Here is a 20,061-nt window from a genome sequence, read left to right as displayed (position 1 = left end):
TTAGAACGTTCTCGATCTAGTGTAGACTGGGTATAGACCCTACAGAGTTTGCTTTGATTACTTTGTGGTTGAATGGTGGTGAGTGTTTGAATACACTGGGTGGTTTAGAATTCTCGTTTTAATTGTTACATTTATTATTGGGCCTTCCCGAGTTGCCGGTCATTGATTTAGTAGTGTGATTATGAACGAGGTGTTCTATAATACAAATAATTTATGATTTTGTTCATGCATTGAGGCACGTAATTTCGCACTCAGCGCGAGATTCACTACTGGTCTAATAACGCGGCGCTACGCGGCTTGTTGAATAGACCAGTTGGCTTATCTTGCGCTTTGTGCGATATTCGTACCCAATGCATTCGCAACTCATAAATTATTCGTATAATAATACATTTATAGAGCGCATTTTCCATAAACGTACATGTTCAAATGCGCTCGTTACTATTGGATCTCTGATGAAATAAGTGAGTTTTTAGATGTTTTTTGGTGCTGATGAGAGATCGCTGGTTGCGGAGAGTTTTGAGTAGTTGATTCCACAGTTTGGGAGCAGCAGATGAAATGCTTCATCACCAGATGTGGCCAGCATCTGGGAAGTGGGATTGTTCAGTGTGATACCTTGTGAGGAGCGGAGGGTGTACCGGGATGGGTGACAGACGGTTATGAGTTCGGATAAGTAAGGCGGGGCGAGACCGTGGATACATTTGAAAGTGAGCAGAAGTCTCTTGTAGTGGATCCTGAACCTGATGGGTCAGATGAACGGAATGGAGCTGTAAGTCTCCTCCACCCGACAAAGATTGACAATATTACCGGATTCCTTTGATTTTACATCCATCAGTGTTCTCATACAGTAAGGACCCCTTTGAAAATCAGCCCTATAGTATTATGGCTGAAAGGGCAATCCTTCCTATGAGTGGAGAATGAATACATAAATATACCAAAAAAAAATCGTCTCAAATCTCATTTAACCCCTTTTGTGTTCAGGCATTTTGCTCAGATTGCTAAGCTTTTTTTATTGGCATTCAATAATCCCCCTAAACTTGATGGTTGTTAGACGAAGGGTAAAGTGTAAATTTGCTTTCTCCCAGTTGCATTCCAGATTTTTTTTTCTTCACCATCTCATGATACTGCTCACCAAAATCAAAACCCTTCACAATATTTCAACCTTTGTCTCCCTTGTGACAGTTCTCCCCATACTCCCGAGGCTCCACCCGCTACATGGCTACCACTGGGGCAGACGGCTGTGTGTGCATCTGGGCATGGAACAAGGACACACTGAGTTTCACGTAGGTGTCAATCTATAAAGTTTAGAATGAGATCCCAAGTTTGGTATATAAACGGAAGAAAGAGAAAGAAAGGAAAAAAAAAGAAGAAAACATTGTCTAAACTCTGCTGTAAATAGTTGATTAGACAAAGTCATACTTTCCTGTTTGGGTACACCAATCAATCAAGAATGATTAAAGTGAATAAGCCAACACCATTCCTGCTAAAAGTCATAGAATGGAGGGTAGCCATCTCAACCCAATTCTAACTATTCTCAGATATTCCCAATGATAAATGCAATGTCATATTTCACAAGATTGCATGAAGTATGAGTAAAAGTCCAAACATTCTTTAGTAATTTCCTCACAGTATGCTCATCCTACCTCAACAGCAATGTGATAGTTGCAGTAGAAATCATTGTAATTTAGGTGCAAATATGGCGAGCTACATAGAATAGATCGAAGAAGTGTATATATCCCTGATGAAATGGAAGAGAAAAATATCAAACCAGTGCACTGTCACCCAAAGAAAATTGTTACTCTTATATTGAATTGTGACCCTGCTTCCGTGTTTTGGAATGACCGTCACACAGGAACCGACCAATCAAGTTCCAAGAGAGGAGCAGACCAGGAGCCCAGATGTTGTGTGTGTCTTTCAGCCCAGGTGAGTACTGTATTCACCAAATATCTCTTGAGGTTTCTATTTTCGTGAATTTTGCGAGTTAGGTGCCGTTCGGGAATTCAAAAACAGCTGTGATGCCAACATGAATGTGACGTGCACACATACATTTGTCCTTCAGTCTTGTACTCTATGAGTACAAATTTTACTCTCGAAATTGTCTGGAAGTCTCAACTCGCGAAAAGTTAGACTCGCCAAATCATGCCGTATACAGTATGTGAAATGAGAGTCCTTGAAGATATGAATTGCCACGGTACAAGTAAGTCTTCAGAGATAAGTACCGGTAGAGCGTCACTTTTGCAATGCATGTTTATCTAGTAGTACAGTCTGCTATGTCGAAATATTGGATCCCGTGAGATTTTCGTGCCAAAATTGATTTTTTAAGCTAACTTGGTCCATTTGGGGGTGCTGAATCCAAAAAACTTTGGTTCCATTTTTTTCGACCACGTCTTCAGCCGCCATTTTGAATTTCAAAATGGCCGCCATAGCAAACTGTATTTTGACCCAGTTCTCATAGTGTGAGCATCATAGAAGGTTCAAATTTGATGCAAAAAGCATGTTTATGATGTTAGACATTCTGATACACCATCTCCTGATATTGTAGATTGTGTTAATACAATTTTACGGCTGCCATCTTGAAATTCAAAATGGCCGCCATAGCCAAATGTATTTTTACCTGTATCTCAGGTTGTAAGCATTATGGAAAGTATGAATTTGGGACAAAAAGCATGCTTATGATGTCAGACATGCTAATATATGCATATTTGTTTTAATTGATGGATCATTTTGGTTGGTGGCCATCTTGAAATTCAAAATGGCCACCATAGCAAATGGAATTGGGCCTAAAGCTCATATCGTATGCATTGTGTAAGTTTCTAATTTGGAGCAAAGAGCATGCGTTAGCTATCAGACTTTCTGAAACATCTTTTTCTGAAATGATGGTCTATTTTGATATTATAAGTGGCCATCTTGAAATTCAAAATGGCTGCCATACCAGAATGTATATTTTGACCCATATTTCATGTTGTAAACAATACAGAAAGTTCACATTTCGGGCATGCATGATGTTGAACATTCAGATGCACTTTGATCCCCTCCCTAAAATTGCAGATCATTTTTGAGGCTGCCATTTTATCATTCAAACTGGCTGCTTTTCAGCTGATATCTGTGGTTACAAGCAACTTTTAGGCATATCAATGTTTATGGTGGTGTACACTGTACATTCTTTTTCAAACACACACACACACACACACACACATAATTATATACATTCTGTAATAATGGATTATTCGCATTGGCTGCCACTCTTGAAATTCAAGATGAATTTCGACCCATATTTGGTGCTGTAAGATATTTACCTTGCAAACTCAAGCATGCTAGAGCACTTTCATGTAGGGCCTATGTGTAATTCAATCACTTCAATAAATATTATTATTGTTGTATAAGCGGTGGGACTGCTTCCTGTAGGTACACTGCCATGTTGAAATGCAAAATGGCTGCCATTGGAAACATTCCTTTAAGAACATTGCATTTAGGCAAAACTTGTGAATGGGAAATCATGTGATTCTGGTGTCAAAGCAAATGTCTTTCAAAAATGCCTCAATAACTGTGTCTGAGTGACTAAATGCCTTCATTTAGACGATTTGGTTGTAGAGTTTAAATAAGCAATATTAGCTGTGTACTAAAAAATGTATGGGATATTTACTTAGTTAGTGTCTTCTCGGCTCATTCCCTGCATGTGTTTTTGAAGTCACAGCACTTGTATAGGACTGTACACAGGGGAGAATTGGTTCTAAATTCTTCCAGAAACAATGACTTTTGCATTTCTTGCCATATGAACATGATAATGAATTCTGTGGCTACCGCTGGTGTAGGAAGCTCAAAGCATTTAATAGCACTGTTTATGTATATCCGCTGGAAATAACTACAATGTACCATAACAGGATAAATTAACATAGGTCTGTAAGTAGAGGCACAAATTAGGTTGTGAAGGTTTACGAGGTTTGTTCTCTAGATGTGTTGTAGCAAGACTCTACGAGAGAAAGCGGGAGATTGTCCAGTTTGAAGTCATCCACGCCCAACTTCTGGAAGGCATGGACTGTGTCATTGCACATTCTGCATGATTCACCCAAGGCTTAGAGAATTCTTGATCCATCTGCTCTTTGAGACATCCTCAAATTTTCAACTTCAGCCTGCGCCATGAAAGGCATGACCAAGCAGACCTTTGTTTTTCGCAACAATTTGCAGAACATAATCTCTCAACAATGTCAATTGTACTTCATCATCTCCTTTTCCAGTGATGGAGCAGACAACATGCAATGCAGTATTAAAAGTAAAGCAAAGATCCATTTAGGAGAATGTAAATGTCAGCGTCTATACGTAATGATCATCAATGTCTCTGAAATTCCCTGTTGCTCTCGAAGTAGCATCTAATACATGAGGATATCTGCTTCCTCGTTGTGATGGGTGACAGCTCCCATGGCATCTTTGATGAACCCTTTGTTTCTTTTTTTTCCGTGATGTGGTGTCTGTGTCAGATGGAATTGACTGATCAGTATTTCAACTTTCAGGCTGATAATTTGGCTCAGTTTTGTGGGTTTCTAAGGCATGGGTATGAAAAATGAACCTTTGTTAGTGAGAATGAGGAGAAGGCCATAAAGTTGTGAGATGAAGAGTGATTGTGGAATTACTTAGAACAGTAGAACTAATAACTTGCAATGATTGTATCGTTTAGTAATGGCTGGATAATGACAGGTCTATCAGACTGTTGTACCGGTAGTAGTGTTATAAGAAGGTATGAGTGGTCCTCTTCAGCTTAATGACTTTTGATCCAATCTTACACGGTGTATTTCAATTGCAAGAGCTAAATGCCTGGCCCTTCTCATATCATCCCAGACAGATTTTTTTATTTTTGAATTCTTTCAGATACAAATTTTTAGTACAGAACATGAAAACTTCCCTTTTCATCTCTGTCTAGAATATCCTCTTTGAATGTTTCCGATACCTGATTGCCAAACATCACATTCATCACTTTCAATGCAGTGACAATTTTTGAGATTACCCTCGTGTGATGGTGTTGTAAATTGTTGAGGAATTCTGATGCATCCAAAATGCCACAGAACTGAGCTATCATTGCTCCTTTGTAGTTTTATAATCATTGGTGGTACAGCAGTAAGCATCTTATTGGAAGTCTTGATAATTGAGGATGACCCACACAAGGGAAATCAGGAAAAACATACTCATTGATATTTCTTATTTATTCTGTGCTATTCCAGAAATACATCCAGCAAATATGAGCTCCTTGATGAGTTGTTTCATTTTGTGGTCAACAAGCTTATGAATGGGATGCCTGGTAGGGTGACAATGGCATTTCTTGCCATTGTTTCTTGCCATTGCGAGACTTTTCCTTGTTTGTCTTCATTCTCTCAAGGCAGCATTAAGTTTTTGAAGATCACCTTTAATCGTATCAATGCTTGCTTTTATACAAATATCTAATAACTGGGATTAAATATAGCTGTTCACGAGGTTCCACGACACCAAATAATGTATTGCCTGAGAGGCAAAAACAAATCACTTGTGTATTGAGTGCATAGCTGTAGCACGCAGTACGCGAACCACATACCCGCTTGGATATTATTGGATGTGGGATGTAACACTTACACGCTTGCCCACACTAAAATATGGGAAGTGATATAGGGCCCCTTCTCCCCCCCCCCCCCCTTACGCAGTGTTTGCACCTCAGGATGGCTTGATGACGTCATTGGAACCTCGTCCTTACAGTCTGAATTTATTGGCGGCCATTTTGAATTAAGAGATGGCTGTCGTTCTGCGTGACCTGAAAATGAATTCGGTCTAACTAGGACAATTTTGGCAAATTCATCTAAGTTTTATATGTTTTTCTATGGCCACCATCTTGAATTTCAAGATGGTGGCCTATCTAATGATCCACAATCTATAGGAAACAGCTGTACTGGAACATTGGACACCAAAAGCATGTGCATTACTGAAAATTTGATGCTACTACAATAATTGAATAATCGAATTTCAAGATGGCAGCCAATAAATTGTATCAAAACAATCCACAATATCAGAAAATGATATATCGGAGTGTCTGACATCACAACCATGCATTTTGCACCAAATTTGAAGCTTCCACAATGCTCACTGTATGAGATATGGTTCAAAATACAGTTTGCTATGGCGGCCATTTTGAAATTCAAGATGGCAGCCTACAAATTGTATCAAAACAATCTACAATACCAGAAAAAGATATACCAGAGTGTCTGACATCACAACCATGCGTTTTGCACCAAATTTGTAGCTTCTACAATGCTCACTTAATGAGATATGGATAAAGATACAGTTTGCTATGGCGGCCATGTTGAAATTCAAAATGGCGGCTGAAGACGTGGTCAGAAAAAATGGAACCAAAGTTTTTTGGATTCAGCACCCCCAAATTGACAAAGGTAGCCAAAAAAAATCAATTTTGGCAAAAAAATCTCACGGGATTACATAGTAGCCTCTACTATAGTGTTTTGGCAGCTTTTTTATCTTAGATAAACCCCTCTGTAATGACTTTAACTTGTCAGATCACTTTTCAATTAATGTCTTTCCAATTAATGTCTGAATGTCAAGTTTTGCTGCCAACAAATATCTGTGAAACCAATCCTTTGTATTTGCATTTATCCCTATTAAAAGTAATGCGTAAAGAACAAATGGTCTGGGGTTTAATAATTGTTCAAGTGTAAAATTTGAAATGTGGATTTGTACTTTGTTGGCAGGTGGTACATTTCTTGTGGCAGGTGGCACAGATACACTGATCAGAGTCTACAACTTCAACAACACACCTCCTGAGAAAGTGACGGAACTGGAGGCCCACACAGTGAGTTTTACTGCAGAGAATATAATACTTGTAGTTGATAGTGAAAATCATTATTTTTTTTTGGATCTGCGGTGTCAAAATTTTTTTACACCAAGCATGTCGGGTATAGCAGTAGGATATAAATCGAGTAGAGCACAACATTGCCTAAGATCACCTGGAAATGAAGATAATTTGAACCCATTTACATGCATTTCTGGTGAAAACAAACTGATCTGCTCTTCTTGTAGAAGTGTTACATTTTCTTAATTTTTTATGTTGGTATTTTCAATGATTTGGGTTTTAAATTTGTGTTCTGCAAAAAAAAAAAAAATTGAATCAGTGTTCTGCAGGGAAGAAAAAAAAAATTGCTGACTGTAGCACAATCGACATATCCGTTCCATCTGGAAAACTATAGGAGAGTGTGATGGTATTTTGCCAAGTTGACAACATCCCTTTTCCCCCCCACCTTCTCTGACCAGGACCGTGTGGACAGCATCGCCTTCTGCCACTCTGGCTCTCGCTTCGTCAGCGGCTCCAAGGACGGTACGGCCAGGGTGTGGCGTTACGAGAGGCAGGAATGGAGGAGTATCCTCCTCAACATGAACACCAGGTTACCGGGGTGAGCGTTGCCAAGGCAACTGTAATACAATTCAGCTTTCCGGTTTCTTTTTGCTCTCTTTTTATTTGTTTGTGTGTCTTTTTCTTTCCCGTCATGGCTGTCTATGTCATCTGTGTGTTCTGTGGTTATTTATGGAGGTTGAACCTCCTGATACACATATGTGTAGGACTATCCACTTGTTCAAATCAAGATAAAGTGACACTTTCTACATGAACAATTTGCAGGTTTAGGGCCATGCTGCTAGACTGAAGCATACAACTGACACAAAATTGTGAAGTACGTAACTGAAAAAACTGTGAAGTAACGGTTCAGAACAGCAATTCAGTCAGCTTAGTAATAATTTGGAAGGTGGCACATGCAGTTAGAATCTGGAAATACTAGAGCTACCAAGTCTCACGCATTCTGCGTGAGACTCAAGCATTAAGGGGCTATCTCATGATCTCACGCATGACACCCATTTTTTTCTCGCATGGAACGAAGTGTGCAACTTGGGCCTATAATAATGAGCATAGCTCAAAAGATTAAAGTGATAGTTGCAATTGAAGGTATATTTCCCTTTTGTCTTTCAAAATAAGTACAAAATAGTCCCTTAAGTATGCATCTGATCGCACCATTAAGAGCTAAAAATTGAAAAAGCTCTGTACCGTGGGAGGCACGGGGGGGGGGGGGGGGTAACCCCTCCCACACCCTCGCTCGTGTGCACATTGGCATGCCGAGATGCTGAGTCATGAAAATCTCACTCATAAAATTTTTTTGAACTTGGCTTCCCTGAAATACCAACTCAGCAACAGCTGTACTGTACAAAAGTTTTCACATATCTCTGTCAGACATGTCAAATTATTCTTCTTTTTTGTACGGTCAAAAAAAATATATATCTGTAATGCATGTTTATCAAGGGGTGTGATTTGACCTACCCAATTTGCCAGCAGGAGAAATCAAACAGACCTTGATGTGAATAAGATGTTTAAAACAAGCGCATTGTGCCCTACACTTAAGCTGTAACAGCCTCTTTGCACTACTTGAATAATGCTTTTTACAAGCACATTTATTTGACAGTAAGGACACAGACAGGTAACATTGAATATGAATCAATCTCTGTCACCAATGACTGACTTAGTTAGCCCCAGAATGCCCGCCCCAGAATGCCCTCCCCAGAATCCCCAGTAGAATGTTTTCCACTCAATCAGTGTCTTTGTTTTCAACAAGAGACAACAACTTTTCTTTTAACCCCAGATCAAAGATACAAGGCGTAGACGAGGGCAACAAAATCGTCAAGCACAGGGTGACAATGGTAGGATGGGACAAAATTGACCGATACGTCATCACGGCTGTCAACGATCACTCCTTACGAGTCTGGAATTCTTATAACGGCAAGCTGGTGTACGAGCTCTGCGTAAGTTACCCTGCCCACTGTATTTGGGTATCTACCCGTACCGGTATGTTTCTTTTGTGTCTGTCTGTACGAGATACATGCTTGGTCTCTCTCAGAGTATGGTATCACTGAAAAGTTTTGTAATTAAACTGCTCAAATTTCTTTTTTATATTGTTTATTTACTTAGTCTCTGATAGTACTTTGTTTTGTTGTTTGTTGTATTTTAATGTAAATCAAGAGGATTAAAGTACTGTACGAGCTGAAATTTTCGGGTACAGATATTTTTGCGAATTGCTACTTGGAGGACATTTTCGCGTGTTGTTAATTTCGCGGTTGCGAGGGTCTAACTGAACTTTTCATATTTGCGCATTGTTATTTGCGCGTGTTATTATTTGCGCGGTTTAAAGGCGATTTGCGAAATTCGCGAAAATAAAACAGCCGTGAAAATTTCAGCTCGTACAGTATTGGAATTGTCATCTAGAAGACCAAGAAGGAAGTTGAAATATGGGATATAATTGGTATCGATTTATTAATGTCTGTACTTTCTATGCATCCCATCGTAGTTCTCTAAAATCTTAAAGAGCTTTTGTAGATTCCAGTTAAAGTGAGGGAACAGTGCACATGCTTTGAAATAATGATTTAGAGTGTTCTTTTTGCCCTCCCTTCCCCATTCCTTTACCTTGCCCTCTTGGCTAACCAGGGTCACACTGATGAGGTGTATGTGCTGGAGGGTCACCCCCTAGATGTGAGGATATTTCTCAGCGGGGGTCACGATGGCCTCATCTTTCTCTGGGATCTGACCACGGGGCAGCAGCTCTACCGATTCCTCAATACTGTGAGTGACCCCCTCTTTTGGAGCTGGTAGTCATAGCTCTAGTGGCTTTCAACTTTTTTGACAAAATATAGGTGACCCGCTACAACAAAAGGATCCGAAAGTCGTTGGAGGACAATTTTCTGAAAATGATATGACATTATTCCCTTACTCTTCCACTTTAATGTCATACAAAACATGACTCATAAAAGTACTCCGTTGCAGAGATATTGATGATTTTATTAGCACATGTCAAGTGGTTTAGGAAATCAGCATTTCGAGAAAACCGCCTTCAAAGTTTTCCTTCTGATGCTATCATGATCAAGGGGAAGGCCGAAGCAAGTCAGTTTTCACCGTTTGACAATACAGTGTAGAAGGTACGCTCCTAGCAACCTCCGCGATGTTCATTCACTGACCAATTAGATCACTCCCTCGTTGCTAGGGGCGGAGTCTAGCTGCGGCGCTAAATCCAAATCTTCGGACACGTCTCTCTTCCAGTGAAAGTCGGAAAATCATGGCCCAGAAAAACGCTATTTTCTTGCCTTTCCGTTGATCATTTCGCTTCGAAATTTTAGCAGATGATAGAAGATACATTCAACTACAAAATTATGTCAAAAACAGAAATCCGAACATTTTGACGGATTTTGATGATCTGACTTAAAACTCGATTTTCTCGGCTCACCCATCAGCGACTTTAGGATCCTTTTGTTGTAGCGCGTCACATATGCAGAATAGTCCACAAGAGTTTGAACATGTTGCTGCAATATGCTCACATTCTTGTGCAACATCCTCAAAATCCAGCAATGTGCTGTGCAACATTATCAAGAATTGGCGACATAGCTCAAAATGAAATGTAATTAAACATGTAAAAAACATGCAAAACTTGAGAAACATCAAACTACTTTGAAATATATGCGCAGAAAAAAAAATGAGACAGAACATCGAATGTAAGCAGCACAACAGGAAATAAGTCATGAAATATTGTACCCTACGCACTCATGCAATTTCCTCAATACTTTCACATTCACAACTTGAAACATGCTCAAGTTTCAAGTTGTGGACCACCCAGTGCACTCAAAGCAAATAAGTTCCATAACTGTGGCTAATTTTGATGTAAATTACCATTCTATATTAGATCTAAGGTTGCTTTGCAGTATATTTAACTTCATTTCATGCTAACTGTGCAATGTTACACTGTACAATACAAGGTACTGTAGTGCAGTTTGATATTTGATATTGACGTACAATAAATATTACTCACATTGCAGTTTTGACTTGTATAGTAAAAATATAGAGATTGACAGGAAACGTAAAATGTAACATATGAAGAAAGGTCATGGATTTGATGACATGTCGTATGAATTAACACTAAGTCTGTTCCTGCTCTGGTCGCCCTCATGATGTAGATCGAAGGTCAAGGCTTTGGGTCCATCTATGACTGCAAATTTGCCCCCAGTGGAGACTGCTTCGTGGCCACTGACTCACATGGGCACCTCAGCATATTTGGAGTAGGGTCCAGCGAGCTGTACGACATGGTGAGTTTTTCCATGTGTGTACGTATGTATGTATGTATGTGTATGCATATGTGTATGTGAAAATGCATAACTATACATAAATTCCCACATTATGAGTACATCATCTTGTTTAATTGTTCATTTGGTCATTTTGCTTACGTTTGTGTGTGTGTGTGTGTGTGTGTGTGTGTAATGTAGGCATACAAGTTTTTCCATTCTTTGTTTTTATAATGAAATGAGTGGACATAGATGATGTATTTTTATGCCTCCGCAACGAAGTGGCCGGAGGCATTATGTTTTCGGGTCGTCCGTCCGTCCGTCCGTCCGTCCGTCCGTCCGTCCGTACGTCCGTACGTCCGTCCGTCCCGTTTTGTTTTTGTCGATATCTCAAGAACCGTGTGGTGGTTTTACATCAAACTTGGTATGAGGGTATATCCTTGGGGGATGATACTTTGTGTGGATTTTAAGGTCACAGGGTCAAAGGTCAAAGGTCACAGGTTATTTTGTGAAAAAAAATTTGAAATTTCATGTTTTTCTCCATATCTCGCAAATGGTTCAAGGTATCTTCATGGAACTTAGTATATATGCTTGTACCGATGGGCAGTGATTATCTAGGGAAGTTGGGGTCATGGGTCAAAGGTCAGGGGGTCAAAGGTCAAGGTCAACTCCTCAAAATATCACTACTTTCCTTAAAATGCAATATGCCTGAAGGTTTTTTTTTTTTTTCAAACTTGATGTATGGCATGTATTACCCAATATATATTTTTGGGGAAGTTTCTTGCCAAAAGGTCAAAGGTCAAAAGGTAAAAGGTCAAGTGAAAGTGCTAACTTGCACTTTTTCCTCCATATCTCGAAAGTAACGCAAGGTATCGTCATGAAACTTACATATTTATGCATGTTCAACCTAACAGTGATTCTCTTTGGAACTGTGAGATCAAAGGTCAAAGGCCAGGTTTAGATAATGCTATTTTCCCATTTGATACTGAAATTATGCTTTTTCTCAATACCTTGAAAATTACTCAATGCATAGACTTATAAAAGGGTCAAAAGTCAAGTAAAAATCATCAGTTCCCCAAATACCTGCACTCTGACATTTTAATCATTCATCCAATTGAACCTAGTTCTAGAAAAAGTGAACATTCAGCACATTTGTGTCAAACCTGTCATTTTAATATTTTGCCAATTGTGTGAAACTGTCATCACACATTGTCAAGACATTGTACTATAGACCTATTAGGAGAACCATGCATTATGGCGGAGGCATATCAGTAGCCGTAGCGATATATCTAGTTTTTATCAAAGTCTCGCAAACCTTGCAAATCCAAGTGTAGCATTTGTTTTATTGAATAATTTCCCTAATTTTGTGTCAGTCTTTGATTTTACAGTTTGTTACCATATACATAAATGTATTTTTTGATGTGTAGAGTGTGGGGAGTTGAGGAAGATTCATTTTCAGATAGTGCCAATACAGTTTGTACACCTGCATGAAACAGCAGACAAACAACAACAATTTGAATAGATGGAACTAAGATTTGCCCGCCTTCTCTTGCCCACATAAAGGCCCAAACCATTCGACCAAAACTTGAAATCCTGCTTGCCCCCTCACCACCACCAGGTACCCACAGAGCAGTTCTTCCACACGGACTACCGCCCTCTGGTGAGGGACGCCAATAACTATGTCCTGGACGAACAGACCCAGCAGGCTCCCCACCTCATGCCCCCGCCCTTCCTGGTGGATATCGACGGAAACCCCCACCCACCTAGGTACCAGAGGCTGGTTCCAGGCCGGGAGAACTGCACAGACAGTGCCCTCATTCCTCAGATCGGTGTTGCAGAAAATGGTAAGTTATAGTCACAAGGGTATAATCACTGATGTGATGGTTCTAGGGCTATTAGCCCCTGGACAATTACCCCAGACCCTTCCCCTAACCTAATCCTAACCCTTAAACTTATCCTAACCCTATCCCACAGTCTAACCCTAAACCTACCGTAACCCTAACCCTCCTTTACCTCCAACCAGTATCACTAACCAGTATTTAACGGGGGGGGGGGGGGGGGGGGGGGTGGGGGGGGGAATACGGCTGTGATCTATGGATATAGTATTCTTATTCAGGTACTCCATTTATATGAGAGGAAGTTAACGTTTGTGACAGTTGTAAAATATTTTAATGATGCCTAACAGGCCGTCACATCCAATGTGCTGGGATGATGATTATTCACAATTTTCCATCCCATCCCAGTCTTCATGGGCTTCTTTGATTTCTGAAATCGCAGTTGTCATTTCGTAAGTTTGCCATTTTATCTAGGATTGATATTTCTGGCCAGTGCATATCATATCAATATCTTAAGAGTACAAGTATGAATACATGGACTATAGGTTACTTTTTCTTTGTTCACTGTTTGCTTGAGTGACGTATGTATGACATGTTATGGTCTTTGCTTCTAATATTAGTTTTCTTTCTCCCTCATTTTTCTCTTGCTCACGCTAGGTAACAATGAGGTGATAGGAGAGGGGGAGATGAGAGAGCCAGAACCTCTGGATCCCGAGAACGAGGCCAACCAGGCAGCCAGCCTCCTGGATGAGATGATCCACCGCATGCAGCAGGAACAGGACGAGGAGAGGGGGGAGTCGCCCCAGGAGGGGCCCCACACCCCTGGGAGGGACAGATCAGGTGAGGGTTGCCAGTAGCTATATAGCATTTAACCCTGACTGTGCTTTGTGCATCAATTAATTGGCACACACTGGAGTGCTGTCCTCGCGAAGTGGCCCAGATGTCTGAAAACTAATCATCAATGATTAGAGATTACTTAATCCCCCAAATCCATTATTCTGTCACCAATGCTTTTCCAGTGGACTTGGAGGCACATTGCTACACCTGAGTGGGCTTGATAATCTACAGCTCTCTCAAGTTGGGAAGGAATACTACAACTGTATATGTCACCATAAATGCTGATGGGGGGGGGGGGGGAGGAGCCTTGGCAATTTAAGCTACATGTCTGGACACATACAGGGTGAAAGAAGAAATGTCATACTGTGTGGACAGCAGAATATTTGTTCCAGGGATGAGAAGCCAGGCAAGTATAGATCATGAACCCAAGAGCAGGATAAGGGACATCAAAGAGATACAGGGATATGCAAGAAAGCTCCCGTATGTAAATGCTTATGTACCAAAATTACTGTGTTCATGCGAAGGCTCTTTGCGGTTCCTGCATTTCATTTCAAGGAAGAAAAAAAATGATGTAAAGTATCCCAAACGACTGTACTGTTACAATTTCAGCCAACGGTCCACTATCGCCATCACTATCGCCCCGAGGGCTTCGTAGGGCAGGGGAGATAGAGGGCGTGCGTCAGGCCACAGGCAACGTTCCAGTCAGCCAGCATGCCTCCCAGGCCGACCTCATTGCCTTCAAGACCAGGGTTGTGGTCCCTGAGCTGTCTCTGGCTGTGGCAAGGTGGGTCTCCATTCTCTCTGTTATTACCCTGATCTTGATGGCAGTAATATAACTCAATCAGTAGTGCGTCTGCCTCCAAAACCAAGGGTACTAGAATCAATTCCCGTGTCTCATTGAGCAATGTTGTGTGTAATTATTCTGTCCCCTTTAATTGTAAGAGGCAAAACACTCTGTCCCTTGGATAGGACACTAGATGGAGGTCTTATGTGTGAGTTATCCATGTCTCACGACGTAAAAGTTCCCACTTCATTCATTCATTGCAAAGAGCAGGATGCTAACCTGGTGAAGTGGTCCCCCAACCCACTCACACAAGAAAACAGGCCAATGATGTTAGCCCCTCTTGATTTGCCCAAGGTGACTAGCAGATAATGTGGGTGATCCTACTTGTCTTCAGTATTTGACAGACAGTGTTGGCCTAATTGCTAATCATCTTCCCCCAAAACAGGTCTTCAATAGTATCTCAAGTACGGGATACAAAGTATGGTTTATGAATTTTGATCCAGTACAATGTTATGCTTCGTGGCTTTGTTCGAGTGCATTCTTATTATACCCCCGCCAAACGAAGTTTGAAGGGGGTATATAGGAATCAGCGGTCGGTCGGGCGGTCGGTCGGGCGGTCGGTCGGGCGGTCGGTCGGGCGGTCGGTCGGGCGGTCGGTCGGGCGGTCGGTCCGTTGCAAATCTTGCGTCGCGAACTACTTCCTCAGTTTTCAACCGATTCCCATAAAACTTGGCACAGATGTGTGCCTTGGGTTGTAGATGTGCAAGACGTATTTTTTGACAGTACCCAAAAGTACGTTGCCATGGTAACGGCATATTATGGGCAAAAATGGGTACAAATCTTGCGTCGCGAACTCCTCCCACAGTTTTTGATCAATTTTTATGAAATTAGGTACAGATGTTCATCTGAATATGTTAATGTGCAAGACACATATTTCCGCAGTGGCAAAAAGTGCGTTGCCATGGTAACGGCATGTTATTGGTAAAATATAGGGCAAAATGCGTCATGGCAAAACTGCTTCATCAGTGTTCTTCCAATTCTCATGGAATTCATATTTAATGTTTGTCTTAGGATATAGGTCAGCATGACACATTTCTTGACAGTGACAAAAAGTATGTTGCCATGGTAACAGCTCACATATTATGAGCCAAAATGATGGAAAATTTTGTGTTGCAAACTACTTCCTCAGTTTTTGCCCAATTTCCATGAAACTTGGTACAGATGCGTGCCTTTGGTTGTAGATGTGCAAGACGCATTTTTTGACAGTACCCGAAAGTACGTTGCCATGGTAACGCCATATTAATGGCAGAAGATCAAGGAAAGATCTTGCGGATTTAACTACTTCCTCAGTTTTTTGACCAAAGCTTATGAAATGTGGCACACACCTTGATCTTGGTGGGAAGATGTGGAAGACATATTTTTCGGACGTGTCGGAAGCTGCGTTGCCATGGTAACGGCATATAAATGGCAGAAGATCAAGGAAAGATCTTGCGGATTGAACTACTTCCTCTGTATTCGACTGAAACTCATGAAATGTGGCACACACATTGGTCTTGGTGGGAAGATGTGCAAGACATATTTTTTGGACGTGTCGGAAGCTGCGTTGCCATGGTAACGGCATATTAATGGCGGAAGATCAAGGAAAGATCTTGTGGATTGAACTACTTCCTCAGTTTTTGACAAAAGCTTATGAAATGTGGCACACACAATAGTCTTGGTGGGAAGATGTGCAAGACATATTTTTCGGACGTGTCGGAAGCTGCGTTGCCATGGTAACGGCGTTTAAATGGCAGAAGATCAAGGAAAGATCATTCCTTGGGTAAGACTGTCGTCACGGGGCGGGGGTATTAATCACCTTCAGTGATATTTCTAGTTTGCTTCTGTTTTTATTCTGAATGCCTACATAACGGTAGGTTACAGTAATGTCATCTGTATGATCAAAATGCTTATCAAATAGCAGAATCAGCTGCAATTCAGCTTCAAGCATTTCTTGCTCTGTGTTTTATCTTCTTCTTTTTTTACATCTTTTGTGTTCAAATTTGTTTTGATCACAGGTTCCAGGAGGAATTGAGGAGAAAGCTTGATGAGGAAGCTTCTGGAAGATTCAAAGTTGAGAAGAAAAAGAAACCCATCATTCACCCAGCTCCATCGGATATAGTAAGAAATGCTATTTCATATACTTGTATTCAGTAATCAAATTTTTCATTTTGTTTTTGACCATCTTTTTTGGGGGAATGAATTATCAGAATTTGATTGTAGGAATATTTATCATGTGCATTATACCTTTTCAGAAGACTCCAAATTGTGTCATCCAAATTGGTCCATTAACTGACCTTTTCAATCAAGACACAAAGCTCATTACAAGCGAAAGCCTGTAAACTTGTGTCGTGCTCTGTTTGGATTTTTGAAGAAATCATTGAAAGAAGGGATGCATCATTTCTAACACCCCCTTACCTAAGACCACTTTTTTTTCTTTTATTACAGATCCTTTCATCTAATCCTTTAACAGTGTATGTAAACCCTGAGTATGTTGTCAGTCCCATCATGATTTGTGTGTGTGCTAGTGGTGTGCTGTTGTTGTTTTGCATAAACGAATGATGGAACAAAATACTAGACAAAACAATAGTAAATTTAATGGATGCAAAAGATAGTGAAAATTTAGAATGAGTGTACAAGCCATTGCAAAAATATCGCTTGAAACCCATATGGCCTGAAAAAAAAAATGCATATTTGCATACTTGATAAGCAATTCATTAAAAACTAAGGAATGTATGATAATGAAATTCCATGTGTTGACTCAGCTTGAGAGTTACTTCATAAGCATGCTTAATTTCATCTTGTTTCATCATGCAGTTTCCGAGATCGGGGGTGGGGGAAGGGGGAGGTGGCAGAATCGCCCCACCTTGGCTGTGAGATATGTCCAAGAAAAAAAACGGTCTCTTCTAAGGTTAAACATTCCTATGTAATGTTTATGATTTGCTTTGTTTTTTGCTTCTTTTTTTTTTTTAGACTGACTCTGCAGATTCATCAGAGCGACCAAGGAGGAAGAGGAAGACGAAGAAGGTGAACCACAGCTACCAGACGAGGGCCAACCAGGACGGCAGCCCACTGGAGGATGGGCGGGGCCTGGAGGAGGAGAGGAGGAGGAGGCGGCTACAGCTGGAGGAAGAGGAGGATGAGAGGGGAGACGACACTCTGTCTGATATGGACGAGGTAATACAGGTACCGTAGCCGTACAGCCTTTAGGGATAAGTTTGGCTTTTGTGTCTCTCAACCTTAGGTTTGTCTAAAGGCCATCACACACTACTTGATACAACCAGTCACACGACTCTGGATGCAAGCTGGGTTGCAAGACCAGTCATGTGACTCAATACTACACACTATGCGATCAGACCACAAAGCTAGTCTAGAATGAAACTAGAATGACAATGTTGATGAAACTTTGATAATGACCAGTGAACATTGCTGGTAATGAATTCTGCACTGCAGTTGATTATTGACTACAATACTGTCGTAAGCTATAAAAGTGCAATGCAACACTGCTACCACCAAAACAAAGAAATAGTTGCCATGTTATGTGATATTCTTAATTGTAGAGTTGACTTATTTGACAGTGAATTGTTACCCTCTTTCTTCATCTGTTCATGATGCAAACAGCAAGTTGATGTCGAGGCCTTGTCTGGTGCCGAGACGTCAGAAGAGGAGCTTGAGTGGGGAAGCTCCAGTAAGGAGGAGAGGTAAGCCAGAACTCAGTCTGTCTTCCTGATGATCTGTGGCGGTCTCCTACAAAGTCATCTCATAATTTGTGATTTGACTGAAATTTGGATGAAAAGGAAATACTGTTTGTTCAATCATTTCTTGTTTCAAGAGGCTTTTTCAAATAACTTACAACTTTCATTCACCTGTATGAATACCTGTAGTTAAGAGTTCTATCTTTGATAACTTCTTGTCATAAATAAGCTATGATCTGTTTGATTTTCAAAGGGCCAGTTCAATTATTGTTTTCCTATGCATACAATGAGATACTGTCTCTCATTTGCTTTGAAGAAAGTAGTACGAATGACAGACTTCTGCATACTTTGCTATTTTACATGAGGTCATACTGTAAAACCAGAAATGTTTGCGTGCATTTTAATTTCGCGAATTTCATGAGCGCCAAGATTAGCAAAATTAAAATGCATGCTTAATAAGTTCTTGTCTACACTATATGCCGTGAATTCCAATGGCAGTTCATAAAATTTTCATACCATGGATAAGGCTGTCGGCTCTGATGAGTGAGAATTTCATGCCGTGTAAATTTCTAGCTTTATAATAGTTTTTGACAGGGTACATGAAAATGTATGACTCCAGACCCATTTGGGTCCTTAAGACATTGATCAATGATGGAAGTCCCCCAAAATAACACTCAAGTCTAATTCTTTGCATACCAGTGAATCTAGCGAGTATTCCGACTGGACGGCTGATGCAGGCATCAACCTCCAGCCCCCAAAGAAGCGGAGCCGGGCTCAGAAGAAGGGGCCCCCGTGGGAGTCGGACGGGGATACCAGCGCCTCCCCCCAGAAAACACCAAGTGCCACGCCCGTCAAATCCAAGAGGAAGAGAAGGGTATAAAGCATATCCTCCATAACTGAACAGTGATACAGCAGACATTGTCTTTTTAGCTGTCTTTCGTAGTTGTGGTTATTTAGTGAAAATGATTTGTGTCTTGATTTGAATGAGCAAAAACTAAAGGACATCTTTTGCCATCAGATTCTGATAATGGGGGAGTCCATTTATAGTGAGACTGGATACAACGAGAATCCGCTTTTAGCTAGGTATATCATCGGGTTGCAACTAACCTTTATGTGTTAATCTATGGGAATTAGAACTTTTGAATGGATTGCCCAATTTTCCTCAAACTTTCACTGGCATGCTATACACATATTGCTGCAGTCACTCAATCCACACATATATTTGAGTGAACATGTCCATTAAAACCCATTTGTCTCTCATCGTGGTCTCCTCCAGCCGCCCAAGAATCTCATGGATGACGAGGATGACGATGACAAGATTTCGATTGGCGAGCTGCCAGAGGAGATGAAGCCACCCCTGTGGATAACGGACACCAAGCCCCGCCGGTGCCCCTACGTGCCCCAGATGGGCGACGAGGTCATGTACTTCAGGCAGGGGCACGAGGCATACGTGGCGGCCGTCAAGAAGCGCAAGGTCTACCACATCGAGCCCAAGAAGCAGTCTTGGACCAAGCTCAACCTCAAGGTATGTTCAGTGATTGTGGTCCATATGCTCTATCAGTTCTGTCTTTGCTACTGCATGCCCTGCTTAGTCTCACCAGCTATATAGTTATTTGTAACAGTGTAGATAACATTTGGATGGTGAGACAAGTTGCATCTGCTAGAAAGTTACTGACTGTTCTGATGTATGAATAATTAATGATGACCCTTTCTATGATTTTAGTTATAATGCTGGTGATTATAAATACATGTACTATGATGGAGA

At 40.9% G+C, this 20,061-nt stretch overlaps 1 protein-coding gene across 1 annotated transcript in view; it reads left to right on the top strand.

Moving 5' to 3' along the window:
• The window catches only part of LOC139727630 (PH-interacting protein-like), a 44,397-nt gene that overhangs the window by 9,098 nt on the left and 15,238 nt on the right, over window positions 1–20,061 (top strand). Inside the window, 15 exon segments of the mRNA XM_071638611.1 lie at window positions 1,180–1,280; window positions 1,850–1,920; window positions 6,717–6,817; window positions 7,276–7,415; window positions 8,649–8,808; window positions 9,488–9,622; window positions 11,005–11,133; window positions 12,728–12,953; window positions 13,602–13,784; window positions 14,391–14,565; window positions 16,620–16,722; window positions 17,575–17,778; window positions 18,223–18,302; window positions 18,996–19,170; window positions 19,573–19,821. Of these exon segments, the coding sequence (XP_071494712.1) occupies window positions 1,180–1,280; window positions 1,850–1,920; window positions 6,717–6,817; window positions 7,276–7,415; window positions 8,649–8,808; window positions 9,488–9,622; window positions 11,005–11,133; window positions 12,728–12,953; window positions 13,602–13,784; window positions 14,391–14,565; window positions 16,620–16,722; window positions 17,575–17,778; window positions 18,223–18,302; window positions 18,996–19,170; window positions 19,573–19,821 (2,232 nt within the window).

This window comes from Diadema antillarum, unplaced genomic scaffold, assembly GCF_040938485.1.
Source record: "Diadema antillarum isolate AM-2024a unplaced genomic scaffold, OU_Dant_1.0 seq00000137_RagTag, whole genome shotgun sequence".
NCBI lineage: Eukaryota > Metazoa > Echinodermata > Echinoidea > Diadematoida > Diadematidae > Diadema > Diadema antillarum.
This window is presented reverse-complemented; position numbering and strand designations above follow the sequence as displayed.